General features: G+C 47.6%; 1 protein-coding gene across 2 annotated transcripts in view; it reads right to left on the bottom strand.

The window, feature by feature from the left end:
- agap3 (ArfGAP with GTPase domain, ankyrin repeat and PH domain 3) overlaps window positions 1-17,103 on the bottom strand; it is a 1,400,505-nt gene that overhangs the window by 174,522 nt on the left and 1,208,880 nt on the right. For both annotated transcript variants that reach the window (XM_072468572.1, XM_072468571.1), the window contains exons 12-13: window positions 13,482-13,636; window positions 9,499-9,589 (exon numbers count right to left, since the gene is read on the bottom strand). In XM_072468572.1, the coding sequence (XP_072324673.1) occupies window positions 9,499-9,589; window positions 13,482-13,636 (246 nt within the window). The remainder of the gene's footprint in view (window positions 1-9,498; window positions 9,590-13,481; window positions 13,637-17,103) is intronic.

The raw sequence follows: 17,103 nt of genomic DNA, 5'->3' as shown, positions 1-17,103 counted from the left end.
AATACAGTCCTGTGCAGTGAGTCTCAATACAGTCCTGTGCGGTGAGTCTCATTACAGTCCTGTGCAGTGAGTCTCAATACAGTCCTGTGCAGTATGTCTCAATACAGTCCTGTGCGGTGAGTCTCAATACAGTCCTGTGCAGTATGTCTCAATACAGTCCTGTGCAGTGAGTCTCAATACAGTCCTGTACGGTGTGTCTCAATACAGTCCTGTGCAGTGAGTCTCAATACAGTCCTGTGCAGTATGTCTCAATACAGTCCTGTGCGGTGAGTCTCAATACAGTCCTGTGCAGTGAGTCTCAATACAGTCCTGTGCGGTGAGTCTCAATACAGTCCTGTGCAGTGAGTCTCAATACAGTTCTGTGCAGTGAGTCTCAATACAGTCCTGTGCAGTGTTTCTCAATACAGTCCTGTGCAGTGAGTCTCAATACAGTCCTGCACGGTGTGTCTCAATACAGTCCTGTGCAGTGAGTCTCAATACAGTCCTGTGCGGTGAGTCTCAATACAGTCCTGTGCGGTGAGTCTCAATACAGTCCTGCACGGTGAGTCTCAATACAGTCCTGTGCGGTGAGTCGCAATACAGTCCTGTGCGGTGTGTCTCAATACAGTCCTGTGCAGTGAGTGTCAATACAGTCCTGCGCAGTGAGTCACAATACAGTCCTGTGCGGTGTGTCTCAATACAGTCCTGTGCGGTGTGTCTCAATACAGTCCTGTGCGGTGAGTCACAATACAGTCCTGTGCGGTGTGTCTCAATACAGTCCTGTGCAGTGAGTCTAAATACAGTCCTGTGCAGTGAGTCTCAATACAGTCCTGTGCGGTGTGTCTCAATACAGTCCTGTGCGGTGAGTCACAATACAGTCCTGTGCGGTGAGTCTCAATACAGTCCTGCACGGTAAGTCTCAATACAGTCCTGTGCGGTGAGTCTCATTACAGTCCTGTGAAGTGAGTCTCAATACAGTCCTGTGGGGTGAGTCTCAATACAGTCCTGTGCGGTGAGTCACAATACAGTCCTGCGCAGTCTCAATACAGTCCTGTACGGTGTGTCTCAATACAGTCCTGTGCGGTGAGTCTCAATACAGTCCTGTGCGGTGATTCTCAATACAGTCCAGTGCGGTGTGTCTCAATACAGTCCTGTGCGGTGAGTCTCAATACAGTCCTGCGCAGTGAGTCACAATACAGTCCTGTGCGGTGAGTCTCAATACAGTCCTGCGCAGTGAGTCACAATACAGTCCTGTGCAGTGAGTCTCAATACAGTCCTGTGCGGTGAGTCACAATACAATCCTGTGCAGTGAGTCTCAATACAGTCCTGTGCAGTGAGTCTCAATACACTCCTGTGCGGTGAGTCACAATACAGTCCTGTGCAGTGAGTCTCAATACAGTCCTGTGCAGTGAGTCTCAATACAGTCCTGTGCGGTGAGTCTCAATACAGTCCTGTGCGGTGAGTCTCAATACAGTCCTGTGCAGTGAGTCACAATACAGTCCTGCGCAGTCTCAATACAGTCCTGTACGGTGTGTCTCAATACAGTCCTGTGCGGTGAGTCTCAATACAGTCCTGTGCGGTGATTCTCAATACAGTCCAGTGCGGTGTGTCTCAATACAGTCCTGTGCGGTGAGTCTCAATACAGTCCTGCGCAGTGAGTCACAATACAGTCCTGTGCGGTGAGTCTCAATACAGTCCTGTGCAGTGAGTCTCAATACAGTCCTGTGCGGTGAGTCTCAATACAGTCTTGTGCAGTGAGTCTCAATACAGTCCTGTGCGGTGTGTCTCAATACAGTCCTGTGCAGTGAGTCTCAATACACTCCTGTACGGTGTGTCTCAATACAGTCCTGTGCGGTGAGTCTCAATACAGTCCTGTGCGGTGAGTCTCAATACAGTCCTGTGCAGTGAGTCTCAATACAGTCCTGCACGGTGAGTCTCAATACAGTCCTGCACGGTGCGTCTCAATACAGTCCTGCGCAGTGTGTCTCAATGCAGTCCTGCACGGTGAGTCTCAATACAGTCCTGTGCGGTGAGTCTCAATACAGTCCTGTGCGGTGAGTCTCAATACAGTCCTGTGCAGTGAGTCTCAATACAGTCCTGCACGGTGAGTCTCAATACAGTCCTGCACGGTGCGTCTCAATACAGTCCTGCGCAGTGTGTCTCAATGCAGTCCTGCACGGTGAGTCTCAATACAGTCCTGTGCAGTGAGTCTCAATACAGTCCTGTGCAGTGAGTCTCAATACAGTCCTGTGCAGTGAGTCTCAATACAGTCCTGTGCAGTGAGTCTCAATACAGTCCTGTGCGGTGTGTCTCAATACAGTCCTGTGCGGTGAGTCTCAATACAGTCCTGTGCAGTGAGTCTCAATACAGTCCTGTGCAGTGAGTCTCAATACAGTCCTGTGCAGTGAATCTCAATACAGTCCTGTGCAGTGAGTCTCAATACAGTCCTGTACGGTGTGTCTCAATACAGTCCTGTGCAGTGAGTCTCAATACAGTCCTGCACGGTGAGTCTCAATACAGTCCTGCATGCTGCGTCTCAATACAGTCCTGCGCAGTGTGTCTCAATACAGTCCTGCACGGTGAGTCTCAATACAGTCCTGTGCAGTGTGTCTCAGTACAGTCCTGTGCAGTGAGTCTCAATACAGTCCTGTGCGGTGAGTCTCAATACAGTCCTGTGCGGTGAGTCTCAATACAGTCCTGTGCGGTGTGTCTCAATACAGTCCTGTGCGGTGTGTCTCAATACAGTCCTGTGCGGTGAGTCTCAATACAGTCCTGTGCAGTCAGTCTCAATACAGTCCTGTGCAGTGTGTCTCAATACAGTCTTGTGCAGTGAGTCTCAATACAGTCCTGTGCGGTGAGTCTCAATACAGTCCTGCGCAGTGTGTCTCAATACAGTCCTGTGCAGTGAGTCTCAATACAGTCCTGTGCAGTGAGTCTCAATACAGTCCTGCACGGTGAGTCTCAATACAGTCCTGTGCCCAAATTTGCAGAAGGATCTAAAGTAGGTGGGATAATAAATTGCGATTAAGGAAATAAGAAATTTACAAGTGGATATGGATAGTTGGCAGAGACGGCCTAAATTTAGCAGATGGAGTTTGACGTGAATAAGTGTAGAACATGAATCAGAGGAGGTTCACTTGGTTGATTCTAGAGATGATGGGTTTTCTATGAAGAGAGATTGAACAGTTTTAAAAAAAATTTTTAGGGTACCCAATTATTTTTTTCCAATTAAGGGGCAATTTAGTGTGGCAAATCCACCTACCCTGCACATCTTTGGGTTAAGGGGTGAAACCCACACAGACATGGGGAGAATGTATATAAAACAAAGAAGAGTATAAAACAAAAAAGAGTGGCTCAGGTAAATATTGGTCCTTTAGTGGATGAGAAGGGAGATTTAATAATGGGAGATGAGGAAATGGCTGAGGAACTGAACAGGTTTTTTGGGTCGGTCTTCACAGTGGAAGACACAAATAACATGCCAGTGACTGATGGAAATGAGGCTATGACAGGTGAGGACCTTGAGAGGATTGTTATCACCAAGGAGGTAGTGATGGGCAAGCTAATGGGGCTAAAGGTAGACAAGTCTCCTGGACCTGATGGAATGCATCCCAGAGTGCTAAAAGAGATGGCTAGGGAAATTGCAAATGCACTGGAGATAATTTACCAAAATTTACTAGACTCTGGGGTGGTCCCGGCGGATTGGAAATTAGCAAACGTGACACCACTGTTTAAAAAAGGAGGTCGGCAGAAAGCGGATAATTATAGGCCAGTGAGCTTAACTTCGGTAGTAGGGAAGATGCTGGAATCTATTATCAAGGAAGAAATAGCGAGGCATCTGGATGGAAATTGTCCCATTGGACAGACGCAGCATGGGTTCATAATGGGCAGGTCGTGCCTAACTAATTTAGTGGAATTTTTTGAGGACATTAACAGTGCGGTAGATAACGGGGAGCCAATGGATGTGGTACATCTGGATTTCCAGAAAGTCTTTGACAAGGTGCCACACAAAAGGTTGCTGCATAAGATAAAGATGCATGGCATTAAGAGTAAAGTAATAGCATGGATAGAGGATTGGTTAATTAATAGAAAGCAAAGAGTGGGGATTAATGGGTGTTTCTCTGGTTGGCAATCAGTAGCTAATGGTGTCCCTCAGGGATCAGTGTTGGGCCCACAATTGTTCACAATTTACAGAGATGATTTGGAGTTGGGGACCAAGGGCAATGTATCCAAGTTTGCAGACGACACTAAGATGAGTGGTAAAGCAAAAAGTGCAGAGGATACTGGAAGTCTGCAGAGGGATTTGGATAGGTTAAGTGAATGGGCTAGGGTCTGGCAGATGGAATACAATGTTGATAAATGTGAGGTTATCCATTTTGGTAGGAATAACAGCAAAAAGGATTATTATTTAAATGATAAAATATTAAAACATGCTGCTGTGCAGAGAGACCTGGGTGTGCTAGTGCATGAGTTGTAAAAAGTTGGTTTACAGGTGCAACAGGTGATTAAGAAGGCAAATGGAATTTTGTCCTTCATTGCTAAAGGGATGGAGTTTAAGACTAGGGAGGTTCTGCTGCAATTGTATAAGGTGTTAGTGAGGCCACACCTAGAGTATTGTGTTCAGTTTCGGTCTCCTTACTTGAGAAAGGACGTATTGGAACTGGAGGGTGTGCAGAGGAGATTCACTAGGTTAATCCCAGAGCTGAAGGGGTTGGATTACGTGGAGAGGTTGAGTAGACTGGGACTGTACTCGTTGGAATTTAGAAGGATGAGGGTGGATCTTATAGAAACATATAAAATTATGAAGCGAATAGATAGGATAGAGTAACAAGTATACCGCTTTGGATACTTGTGGGGGGGGGGGACTTACCAGGGGTAAGCCATGGGGTACGGGCCTCTGGCACAGAGTCTGTCCCTGTTGCTCAGAAGGGAAGGGGGGAGAGGAGCAGAGCATTAGTAATTGGGGACTTGATAGTCAGGGGCACAGATAGGAGATTTTGTGGGAGCGAGAAAGACTCACGTTTGGTATGTTGCCTCCCAGGTGCAAGGGTACGTGATGTCTCGGATCGTGTTTTCCGGGTCCTTAAGGGGGAGGGGGAGCAGCCCCAAGTCGTGGTCCACATTGGCACTAACGACATAGGTAGGAAAGGGACAAGGATGTCAGGCAGGCTTTCAGGGAGCTAGGATGGAAGCTCAGAACGAGAACAGAGTTGTTATCTCTGGGTTGTTGCCGTGCCACGTGATAATGAGATGAGGAATAGGGAAAGAGAGCAATTAAACACGTGGCTACAGGGATGGTGCAGGCGGGAGGGATTCAGATTTCTGGATAACTGGGGCTCTTTCTGGGGAAGGTGGGACCTCTACAGGCAGGATGGTCTACATCTGAACCTGAGGGGCACAAATGTCCTGGGGGGGAGATTTGTTAGTGCTCTTTGGGGGGGTTTAAACTAATGCAGCAGGGGCATGGGAACTTGGATTGTAGTTTTAGGGTACGAGAGATTGAGAGTATAGAGGTCAGGAGCACAGATTTGACTTCACAGGAGGGGGCCAGTGTTCAGGTAGGTGGTTTGAAGTGTGTCTACTTCAATGCCAGGAGTATACGAAATAAGGTAGGGGAACTGGCAGCATGGGTTGGTACCTGGGACTTCGATGTTGTGGCCATTTCGGAGACATGGATAGAGCAGGGACAGGAATGGTTGTTGCAGGTTCCGGGGTTTAGGTGTTTTAGTAAGCTCAGAGAAGGAGGCAAAAGAGGGGGAGGTGTGGCGCTGCTAGTCAAAAACAGTATTACGGTGGCGGAGAGGATGCTAGATGGGGACTCTTCTTCCGAGGTAGTATGGGCTGAGGTTAGAAACAGGAAAGGAGAGGTCACCCTGTTTGGAGTTTTCTATAGGCCTCCAAATAGTTCTAGGGATGTAGAGGAAAGGATGGCGAAGATGGTTCTGGATAAGAGCGAAAGTAACAGGGTAGTTATTATGGGAGACTTTAACTTTCCAAATATTGACTGGAAAAGATATAGTTCGAGTACATTAGATGGGTCATTTTTTGTACAATGTGTGCAGGAGGGTTTCCTGACACAATATGTTGACAGGCCAACAAGAGGAGAGGCCACATTGGATTTGGTTTTGGGTAATGAACCAGGCCAGGTGTTAGATTTGGAGGTAGGTGAGCACTTTGGGGACAGTGACCACAATTCGGTGACGTTTACGTTAGTGATGGAAAGGGATAAGTATACCCCGCAGGGCAAGAGTTATAGCTGGGGGAAGGGCAATTATGATGCCATTAGACATGACTTGGGGGGGATAGGTTGGAGAAGTAGGCTGCAAGTGTTGGGCACACTGGATATGTGGAGCTTGTTCAAGGAACAGCTACTGCGTGTTCTTGATAAGTACGTACCGGTCAGGCAGGGAGGAAGGCGTCGAGCGAGGGAACCGTGGTTTACCAAAGAAGTGGAATCTCTTGTTAAGAGGAAGAAGGAGGCCTATGTGAAGATGAGGTGTGAAGTTTCAGTTGGGGCGCTTGATAGTTACAAGGTAGCGAGGAAGGATCTAAAGAGAGAGTTAAGACGAGCAAGGAGGGGACATGAGAAGTATTTGGCAGGTAGGATCAAGGAAAACCCAAGAGCTTTCTATAGGTATGTCAGGAATAAAAGAATGACTAGGGTAAGAGTAGGGCCAGTCAAGGACAGGGATGGGAAGTTTTGTGTGGAGTCTGAAGAGATAGGCGAGATACTAAATGAATATTTTTCGTCAGTATTTACTCAGGAAAAAGAGAATGTTGTGGAGGAGAATGCTGAGACCCAGGCTATTAGAATAGATGGCATTGAGTTACGTAGGGAAGAGGTGTTGGCAATTCTGGACAGGCTGAAAATAGATAAGTCCCCGGGGCCTGATGGGATTTATCCTAGGATTCTCTGGGAAGCCAGGGAAGAGATTGCTGGGCCTTTGGCTTTGATTTTTATGTCATCATTGGCTACAGGAATAGTGCCAGAGGACTGGAGGATAGCAAATGTGGTCCCTTTGTTCAAATAGGGGGGTAGAGACAACCCCGGCAACTATAGACCGGTGAGCCTCACGTCTGTTGTGGGTATTAAGTCTTGGAGGGGATTATAAGGGACAAGATTTATAATCATCTAGATAGGAATAATATGATTAGGGATAGTCAGCATGGCTTTGTGAAGAGTAGGTCATGCCTCACAAACCTTATCGAGTTCTTTGAGAAGGTGACTGAACAGGTAGACGAGGGTAGAGCAGTTGATGTGGTGTATATGGATTTCAGTAAAGCGTTTGATAAGGTTCCCCACGGTAGGCTATTGCAGAAAATACGGAGGCTGGGGATTGAGGGTGATTTAGAGATGTGGATCAGAAATTGGCTAGCTGAAAGAAGACAGAGGGTGGTGGTTGATGGGAAATGTTCAGAATGGAGTTCAGTTACAAGTGGCGTACCACAAGGATCTGTTCTGGGGCCGTTGCTGTTTGTCATTTTTATCAATGACCTAGAGGAGGGCGCAGAAGGGTGATTGAGTAAATTTGCAGACGACACTAAAGTCGGTGGTGTTGTCGACAGTGCGGAAGGATGTAGCAGGTTACAGAGGGACATAGATAAGCTGCAGAGCTGGGCTGAGAGGTGGCAAATTGAGTTTAATGTAGAGAAGTGTGAGGTGATTCACTTTGGAAGGAATAACAGGAATGCGGAATATTTGGCTAATGGTAAAGTTCTTGGAAGTGTGGATGAGCAGAGGGATCTAGGTGTCCATGTACATAGATCTCTGAAAGTTGCCACCCAAGTTGATAGGGTTGTGAAGAAGGCCTATGGAGTGTTGGCCTTTATTGGTAGAGGGATTGAGTTCCGGAGTCATGAGGTCATGTTGCAGCTGTACAAAATTCTGGTACGGCCGCATTTGGAGTATTGCGTACAGTTCCGGTCACCGCATTATAGGAAGGACGTGGAGGCTTTGGAGCGGGTGCAGAGGAGATTTACCTGGATGTTGCCTGGTATGGAGGGAAAATCTTATGAGGAAAGGCTGATGGACTTGAGGTTATTTTCGTTAGAGAGAAGAAGGTTAAGAGGAGACTTAATAGAGGTATACAAAATGATCAGGGGGTTAGATAGGGTGGACAGTGAGAGCCTTCTCCCGCGGATGGAAATGGCTAGCACGAGGGGACATAGCCTTAAACTGAGGGGTAATAGATATAGGACAGAGGTCAGAGGTAGGTTCTTTACGCAAAGAGTGGTGAGGCCGTGGAATGCCCTGCCTGCAACAGTAGTGAACTCGCCAACATTGAGGGCATTTAAAAGTTTATTGGATAAACATATGGATGATAATGGCATAGTGTAGGTTAGATGGCTTTTGTTTTTTGACTTCCCATGTCGGTGCAACATCGTGGGCCGAAGGGCCTGTACTGCGCTGTATCGTTCTATGTTCTATGTTCTAGATGTGGGCAGGTTGTTTCCACTGGTCGGGGAAAGCAGAACTAGGGGGCATAGTGTCAAAATAAGGGGAAGTAGATTTAGGACTGAGTTTAGGAGGAACTTCTTCACCCAAAGGGTTGAGAATCTATGGAATTCCTTGCCCAGTGAAGCAGTCGAGGCTCATTCATTAAATGTTTTTAAGATAAAGATAGACAGTTTTTTGAAGAATAAAGGGATTAAGGGTTGTGGTGTTCGGGCGGGAAAGTGGAGCTGAGTCCACAAAAGATCAGCCATGATCTCGTTGAATGGTGGAGCAGGCTCGAGGGGCCAGATGGCCGACTCCTGCTCCTAGTTCTTATGTAATGTCGAGATTGAGCAGTTTAAGCTGATACTCTCGAGAGTTTAGAAGAATGAGGGAGATCTAATCGAGCTATACAAGATGCTAAAAGGTCTGGATAAAGTAGACGTGGAGCTGATGCTGCCTCTTGTGGAACATTCTAGAACGAGAGGTCATAATCTCAGGATAAGAGGTAACAAATTTAAAACAGATTTGAGGAGAAATTACTTCTCTCAATGTGAATCTGTGGAATTCGCTGCCCCAGAGTGCGGTGCATGCTGGGACGGTGAATAAATTTGAGGAGAAGATAGACAGATTTTAAATTAATGGGTTGAAGGGTTATGGAGAACGGGCAGGGCAGTGGAGTGACGGCCAAGATTTGATCAGCCAAGATCGTATTGAATGGTCGAGCGGGCTCGAGAGGCCGAATTGCCAATTCCTAGTTCTTATGTCCTTACAGACCTGCACCGTGGTCTCGTAACAGACCTGCGCTATGGGTCCTGTAACAGGCCTCTGATGTTGGTCTCGTAACAGACCTGCTCTGCGGATCTTGTAACAGACCTGCTCTGCGGATCTTGTAACAGGCCTCCGCCGTGGATCCCGTAACAGACCAGCACTATGGGTCCTGTAACAGACCTGCTCTGCGGATCTTGTAACAGGCTTGCGCTGTTGATCTCGTAACAGGCCTGCGCTGCGGGTCTTGTAACAGACCTGCGCTGTGTTACCCTGACCATCCTGCACTGTGTCTGAGTTCCATCCTGCAGAATACGTACTTGGTGTATCACAGTCAACACAGAAACCATTCCCTCGCATGTTCCGGATCGATTGGATGGCGACAGCATCACTCTGGCTTCCCATTCGAGACTAAAACAAAACATTGAAGAAACGCAATTTAACCAGGATGGTGTCTGTTTTTATTCATTAGCAAGCTCAGCCGAGCAGGAGCATTCCGTCCAAAATCCCATTACTTTTGCAAACATGAACCCTACTCACTCCCGATATCCCTGAACCCATTTCCCTCAAGACAACCCACTGCCCTTATCCGTCAGGCTCACCCAGTCCCCATATCACTGAACACCGCCCCCCTCACCCCCCCGCCCCCTATCTCTCAACCCCACCCCACACCCTAAACTCACTCACTGCTCATAAAGTATGAATTAAAATCCATATCCACATTCTCCACACACAGGTTACCTTTTTGAAAAATGGGCACTACTCTCTCCTGCATTATAGAGTCATAGAATTACCAGCAATGCAAAGAGGTCCTTCGGCCCATCGTCTTTGTGTCAGCCATCAGGCACCTATTCTCATCCCATATTCTCTAAATGGGGAAATGCTTCGGAAAGCAGAAGCACAAAGGGACTTGGGAGTCCTTGTTCACGATTCTCTTAAGGTTAACGTGCAGGTTCAGTCGGCAGTTAAGAAGACAAATGCAATGTTAGCGTTCATGGTGAGAAGGCTAGAATACAAGACCAGGGATGTACTTCTAAGGCTGTATAAGGCTCTGGTCAGACCCCATTTGGAGTATTGTGAGCAGTTTTGGGCCCCGTATCTAAGGAAGGATGTGCTGGCCTTGGAAAGGGTCCAGAGGAAGTTCACAAGAATGATCCCTGGAATGAAGAACTTGTCGTATGAGGAACGATTGAGGACTCTGGGTCTGTACTCGTTGGGACATCCCAGAGGCTCTATATTTTTTCTTTGAGGGATGACGTTTACTCTGAAGCCCTTCAATCTGCCCATTGAATTGCCCCGCTGCTGTGACACTGATTCACCTTCATGTCCCTGTATCCATCCACTTTTCTAAATCACTCCTCAGCTTTGTAAAATTTGCCTGACCACAATTTATTTAATTTTGCACAAACATTGATCTGCAAATGAGAGGAAATGATAAAATTGCATAAAGAAAAGCTATTTATTACAACGGCAATTATAAAGAGCATAAAAACAGCAACTAGAAACTTTACAAAATCATGAGTATAGTTCAGCAAAGTTGTGACAGATATCGGATGCATTTTTTACTTTTAAAAAGTGCATAGCACCTTAGGTATAATAAAAGTGCAATTTACTGGGAGGAATACATCTACATTAGTCACTTCTTAACTTTCACTCCTCTTTGTCCTTTTCTATACTTATGTTGAAACTAACTGAATTATGTTGTGTTTTTGTTGGTGTTGATCGAGGATACATATTGGCCAGGAGTTCCAGGATGTTGCCCCAGCGACAGTGGAGGAACGGCGATATATTTCCAAGTCAGGTGGAGAGTGGATTGGAGGGGACCCTCCAGGTGGTGGGGTTCCCAGGTATCTGCTGCTCGTCCTTTTCATAGAATCACAGAATTCCTACAATGCAGAAGGAGGCCATTCGGCCCATCGAGTCTGCACCAAACCTTTGAAAGATCACCCTACCCATGTCCATCCATTCCGCCCCAATCATGTAATCCCATAACCTAACCTGCACATCCCTGGACATCAAGGGGCAATTTATCATGGCCAATCCACCTAACCTGCACATCTTTGGACTGTGGGAGGAAACCGGAGCACCCGGAGGAAACCCACGCAGACACGGGGAGAAGGTGCAGACTCCACACAGTCACCTGAGGCTTGAATCGAACCTGGGACCCTGGCGCTTTGAGGCCACAGTGCTAACCACTGTGTCACCGTGCCGCCCATCTGGATGATAGTGGTCGAGGGTTTGGAAGATGCTGCCCAAGGAGCCTTGGGTGTGTTCCTGCAGTGCATTTTGTAGATGGTCCTGTGATGAATGTCGGAATTTCTTTTATATATTGGAATTGCTGTATCTTGTGCAGTAATGGTTTTAAAAGCCTGGGTTAGGGTGTACATGCTGTAAGGGTTCCTCCTGCTCATTTCCTGTATATTCCCCTATTTCTCCTTTTTTTCTATTTTTGCCATTACTTTTTGATCCATGGATGATTTATGGATATGTGTCTTGAAGGCAGCCAGTATTTTTAATTCAAACAGAAGGATCTAGAAGACTGTGCTGTTTTTCACTGGCTGAATTAATTTGGCTGGTGGCTGATGGAATTGGCCAAAGGACTGTGCTGTGCCCGGTAACTGGTGGCGATTGGATCTGACCCCACTGGAATGTTTCAGAGCTTCAAGGCTTGAGTTTGGGTTTCAGTTTGACTCCTGGCAGCCCTGAGGAAGGGCGGCTGTCCTCTCCCAAGTCCATTTTCTCCGGAAGGGCTGTGTTTCTGAACTGCCAGGGAGCCTGGATGAATCTATGTCCAGGAAAATCTATGTACAGGAGAACCATTACAGGCTGTCCAAGCAGGGAAGAACAAGCAACTCTTCCTTCAGGAAAGGCTGACGTGAACCGACCAGAAAAGGCAAAGGCCTGGAAATAAATCACAAACTGAAAGCAGAGTTTGATGTGAAGCAAAGGGACCTGGCCAGGAACAGCTGAGAGTAATAAATTTCTTAACTACAGAGAAGACTGTTACCGGCTGCAAACCCAAAGACCTTGATCCACCAGCATGCCATGAGGAAAACCTGCTAAAGAACCACCATTTGAAGAATAGGTTCTTATCTTTTGACCTTTATCCTTATTATTTCTATCCCTTTCCCAACCTTTATGTTTGCCTGTCTTGTACGTGTGGGTAGAGGGCGGGACAGTTAAAGGGGTAGCAGATTGGCTTGTTATTGTCTCGCTGTTGATACTGCATATTTCATCATTATTCTTGTTATAAACAAACAGTAATTGTGTTCCAACTTACAAACCTGGTGACTGTAATTATTTGGCAGCCAAAGGTTAAAGACTTCCTGTACCAGCCTCCCCGAACAGGCGCCAGAATGTGGCAACTAGGGGCTTTTCACAATAATTTCATTTGAAGCCTACTTGTGACAATAGGCGATTTTCATTTCAATTTTCATTTCATTTCAGGTAGTTTTGTACAAATTATTGGTTAATTCGCTTGAGTTATGACTCTGGGATGAACGGGGTTAGAATTGCCCGCGCACTTGCCCAGGGTGCCATAACAATGTATCTGCTGCAGTAAATCCTGGTTTCAAAGAAAGGCAGACACCGTGGCTACAGAGGGTGCCATTAAGATGTCGTAAAAGTTAGATCATCAATTCTTTTCAAACCATGCTTATGTTCAAAAGAAGTGGCAAATGTGGTTATGATTTCTGGGAGTAGATAACTAGATATTATGTTTAAAACTTAAGTAACCAGGTCATGGGATTTGAGTGGGAGAGTGAGTAAACAGCAACACTAACCGGGTAATCTCCATACGTGCAGTGGATGTGGTGTGTACTCAGTGACATGCACAATCCAATGCCAAGAAATTGTAATTGTACGAGTTGTAAGGAAAATATTCAGAATGAATAGAATATAAAGAGGGTGAGATAGGGGTCATTTATCCGGCAGCTAAGCACACTCGAGGCCTCCCTGTCCCTCACTCCAATGCTTTAGGAACTGGGAGTAGGCAGAGCTGGAATTTGTCAAGTGCAGTGTGAGGTGTCCAGCCTTCAGAGAGGAAGCCGCGAGCGGACATGGCTGTGCATGCACTCACATCCACTCACACAGCTGAGTTTCCAACTCCCAGGGATGGAAATAGGACACGATTCTCCGGACGGCAACCGGACATCCCGCCAGAGGTCACTGGAGCTTTATATGGTGGGTGTCCCGCCCGTGGCGATCGTGAGCGGGTGGTGTAGAGAATCCAGCCCATAATGTCTCACACTCTGGTCACACCTGGTTTGACAGTGAGCTTGCACACTCTTGTGTGTGGCCTTACCTTATTTTTACTGCTTTCACATGACTGTAAACTGGCAAAGATCTGACTCTCAATCGCGAGCACCCATGATTCCCTCTCATCGGAGTTCGAGGCCTCAAAATGCCAAGTCTGCCCAGTGAGTGACACGATGACAAACTCATAAGATTCTTCACCATCTGTAAGAAAGAATGAGAGTGGGGGAGTCAGATTCAGCTTCAACACAACAGCAGAGGTCAAGGACTCGGTTACCCCCAACAACACACCCACTCCCCCCCAACACACCCACCCACCCCCAACAACACACCCACTCCCCCCCAACACACCCACTCCCCCCAACACACCCACTCCCCTCCCCCAACAACACACCCACTCCCCAACAACACACCCACTCCCCTCCCCCAACAACACACCCACTCCCCCCCCAATAACAAAACACCCACTCCCCAACAACACACCCACTCCCCTCCCCCAACAACACACCCACTCCCCCCCAATAACAAAACACCCACTCCCCCCCACAATACACCCACTCCCCCCCAATAACAAAACACCCACTCCCCCCCAACAGCCCACCCACTCCCCCCCACAACACACCCACCCACCTCCCACAACACACCCACCCACCCCCACAACACACCCATTCCCCTCCCCCAACAACACACCCACTCCCCAACAACACACCCACTCCCCTCCCCCAACAACACACCCACTCCCCCCCCAATAACAAAACACCCACTCCCCCCCAACAGCCCACCCACCCCCCCACAACACACCCCTCCCCCTGCAACCCAACACACCCACTCTCCCCCCCCAACAACACACCATCTCCCCTCCCCACAACACACCCATTCCCCCCCAAACACACCCACTCCCCCCCAACAACACCCCTCCCCAACAGCACCCCCACACCCCCAACAACACCCCCACCCCCCCCAACAACACACCCACTCCCCCCCCAACAACACACCCACTCCCCCCCAACAACACCCCTCCCCAACAGCACCCCCACACCCCCAACAACACCCCCACCCCCCCCAACAACACACCCACTCCCCCCCCAACAACACACCCACTCCCCCAACCCAATAACAACACAGCCCAGGGGATTTTTATGGCCATCGATAATGATTTCGTGGTTTCATAGGCTTTAATTTCCTGATTTTTATTGGATTCAAATTCACCATCAGCCATGCGGGATTGGAACCCGGGTCCCCGGAGCATTACCCTGGGTCTCTGCATTACTAGACCAGCGACAATACCACTACGCCGCCACCTCTCCTCATTCCTTGCAGTACCTGTACATCAGCCTTTTGAGATTCATGCACTGCTGCCTCAAGGCGCCAGGGACCCGGGATAGATTCCAGCCTTGGCGACTGTCTCTGTGGAGATTGTACTTTCTCCCTGTGCCTGCTCCCGTTTCCTCCCACAGTCCAAAGATGTGCAGGTTAGGTGGAACGGTCATGCTAAATTACCTTAGTGTCAAAATCCAGGGTTATGGGGATAGGGCGAGGGAGTGGGCATAGGTTTAGCACTGCACCCATAGGGGCTGGTTTAGCACAGGGCTAAATCGCTGGCTTTGAAAGCAGACCAAGGCAGGCCAGCAGCACGGTTCAATTCCCGTATCAGCCTCCCCGAACAGGCGCCGGATGGTGGCGACTAGGGGCTTTTCACAGTAACTTCATTTGAAGCCTACTTGTGACAATAAGCGATTTTCATTTCATTTCAGGTCAGGTGCTCTTGCAGAGGGTCAATTCCGACTTGATGGGCCGAATGGCCTCCTTCTGTACTATAGGAATTCTATGGTTCTAAGATCCATCTAGAAGATCCCTCTGCACCTCAGTGCTTTGCAGTCTCTCAGCGTTTAGATAATAAGCTTATTTCCTATTCTTCCCATCAAAATGAACAATTTCACAATTGCCCACATTTTCCTCTATTTCCCAGATTTTTGTCCATTCGCCTAACCAATCAATGTCCCTTTGCAACCTCCTTTCGTCCTCTTCACAATTTACTCTCCTACCTATTTCAGTGTTGTCAGAAATCTAGCAACCATACCTTCACTCCTGTTATCCAAGGCATTTATATAAACTGTAAAATATTGACCCCCACCCCACCCCTCCCCGGCACAGACCCCCGCGGCACACCACTCGTCACACCACTCGTCACACCACTCGTCACACCACTCGTCACACCCTGCCAACCAGAAAAAGAACCATTTTTGCCAACTATGTTTCCTGTTCGACAGTCAATCATCAATCCACACCAATATGTTACCCCCTACACACTGAGCTTTTATTTTAGGCAATAAGCTTTTATGTGACATCTTATAATAATAATCTTTATTACTGTCACAAGTAGGCTTACGTTAACACTGTAATGAAGTTACTGTGAAAAGCCCCTAGTCGCCACATTCCGGCACCTGCTCGGGTACACAGAGGGAAAATTCAGAATGTCTAAATTACCGAACAGCACATCTTTCGGGACTTGTGGGAGGAAACCGCCTTCTGAAAATCGAAGTACAGTACATCCATCAGTTCCCCTTTATCCATCGCACATGTGACTCATTCACGAAACTCCAATAAATTGGTTAAACATGACTCCACTTGCACTAAACCACGGTGATTGCCTTGAATTTCCACTGTCATCATAGAATCATAGAACTCCACAGTGCCGAAAGAGGCCATTCGGCCCATCAAGGCTGCACTGGCCCTTGGTAAGAGCACGCTACTTAAGCCCACACCTCCGCCCTATCTCCGAAATCCAGTAACCCTACCTCACCTTTTGGATACTTTATCATGGCCAATCCACCTAACCTACACATCTTTGGATTGTGGGAGGAAACCGGAGCACCCGGAGGAATCTCACGCACACACGGGGAGAACGTGCAAACTCCACACAAACAGTCACCCCAGGCGAGAATTGAACCCAGGTTCCTGGTGCTGTGAGGCAGCAGTGCTAACCACTGTGCCGCCCATAACATCTTTAGTCATGGCTTCCAACATTTTCCCTGTGACAGATGTTAGGCTAACTGGCCCAGTTTCCTGCTCTCTGTCTCCCTCTCTGTTTGAATAAAGGAGTTACATCCCAGCTGTAGAGAGGATCGTGATGTTCAAAACGGTGAGGAGGTTTAACAGAGTAGTCAGGGAGAATCTGTTCCTGCTCATATATAAAATCAAGAACAAGAGAGCAGCGATTTAAAATGATTTACAAAAGGAAATGTGATTGAGAAAAAACTTTTTCACTTCAGTGATTTGAGTCTGGAATGCACAGCCTGGAAGTGTGATGGAGTCAGGTTCAATCGAGATGTTCGAGAGGGCCTTAGATGATTATGTGAATAGAAACAATGTTCAGGGAGATGGGGAAATGGCAGAAGGATAGCGCTAAGTCATGATGCTCGTTTGGAGAGACGGTGCAGACACTATGGGTCGAATGGCCTCCTTCTGCTCTGTAACAATTCTGTGATTCTCTATCTAATGGAACCTTTCCCAAATCTAGGGAATTTGGAAAATTAAAACCAATGCATCAACTATCTCCTTCGCCGCTTCTTTCAAGGCCTGATGGTGAAGCCCATCCAGCCCAGCAGATTTCTCTTTCCGCAGACCCAATAATTTGCTCAATGCCACTTTCCTGAGATCCTCCCTCTCTT

This window comes from Scyliorhinus torazame, chromosome 11 (assembly GCF_047496885.1).
Source record: "Scyliorhinus torazame isolate Kashiwa2021f chromosome 11, sScyTor2.1, whole genome shotgun sequence".
NCBI lineage: Eukaryota > Metazoa > Chordata > Chondrichthyes > Carcharhiniformes > Scyliorhinidae > Scyliorhinus > Scyliorhinus torazame.
Note: the sequence above shows the minus strand (reverse complement) of the source record. Positions and strands in the feature narration are given on the sequence as shown.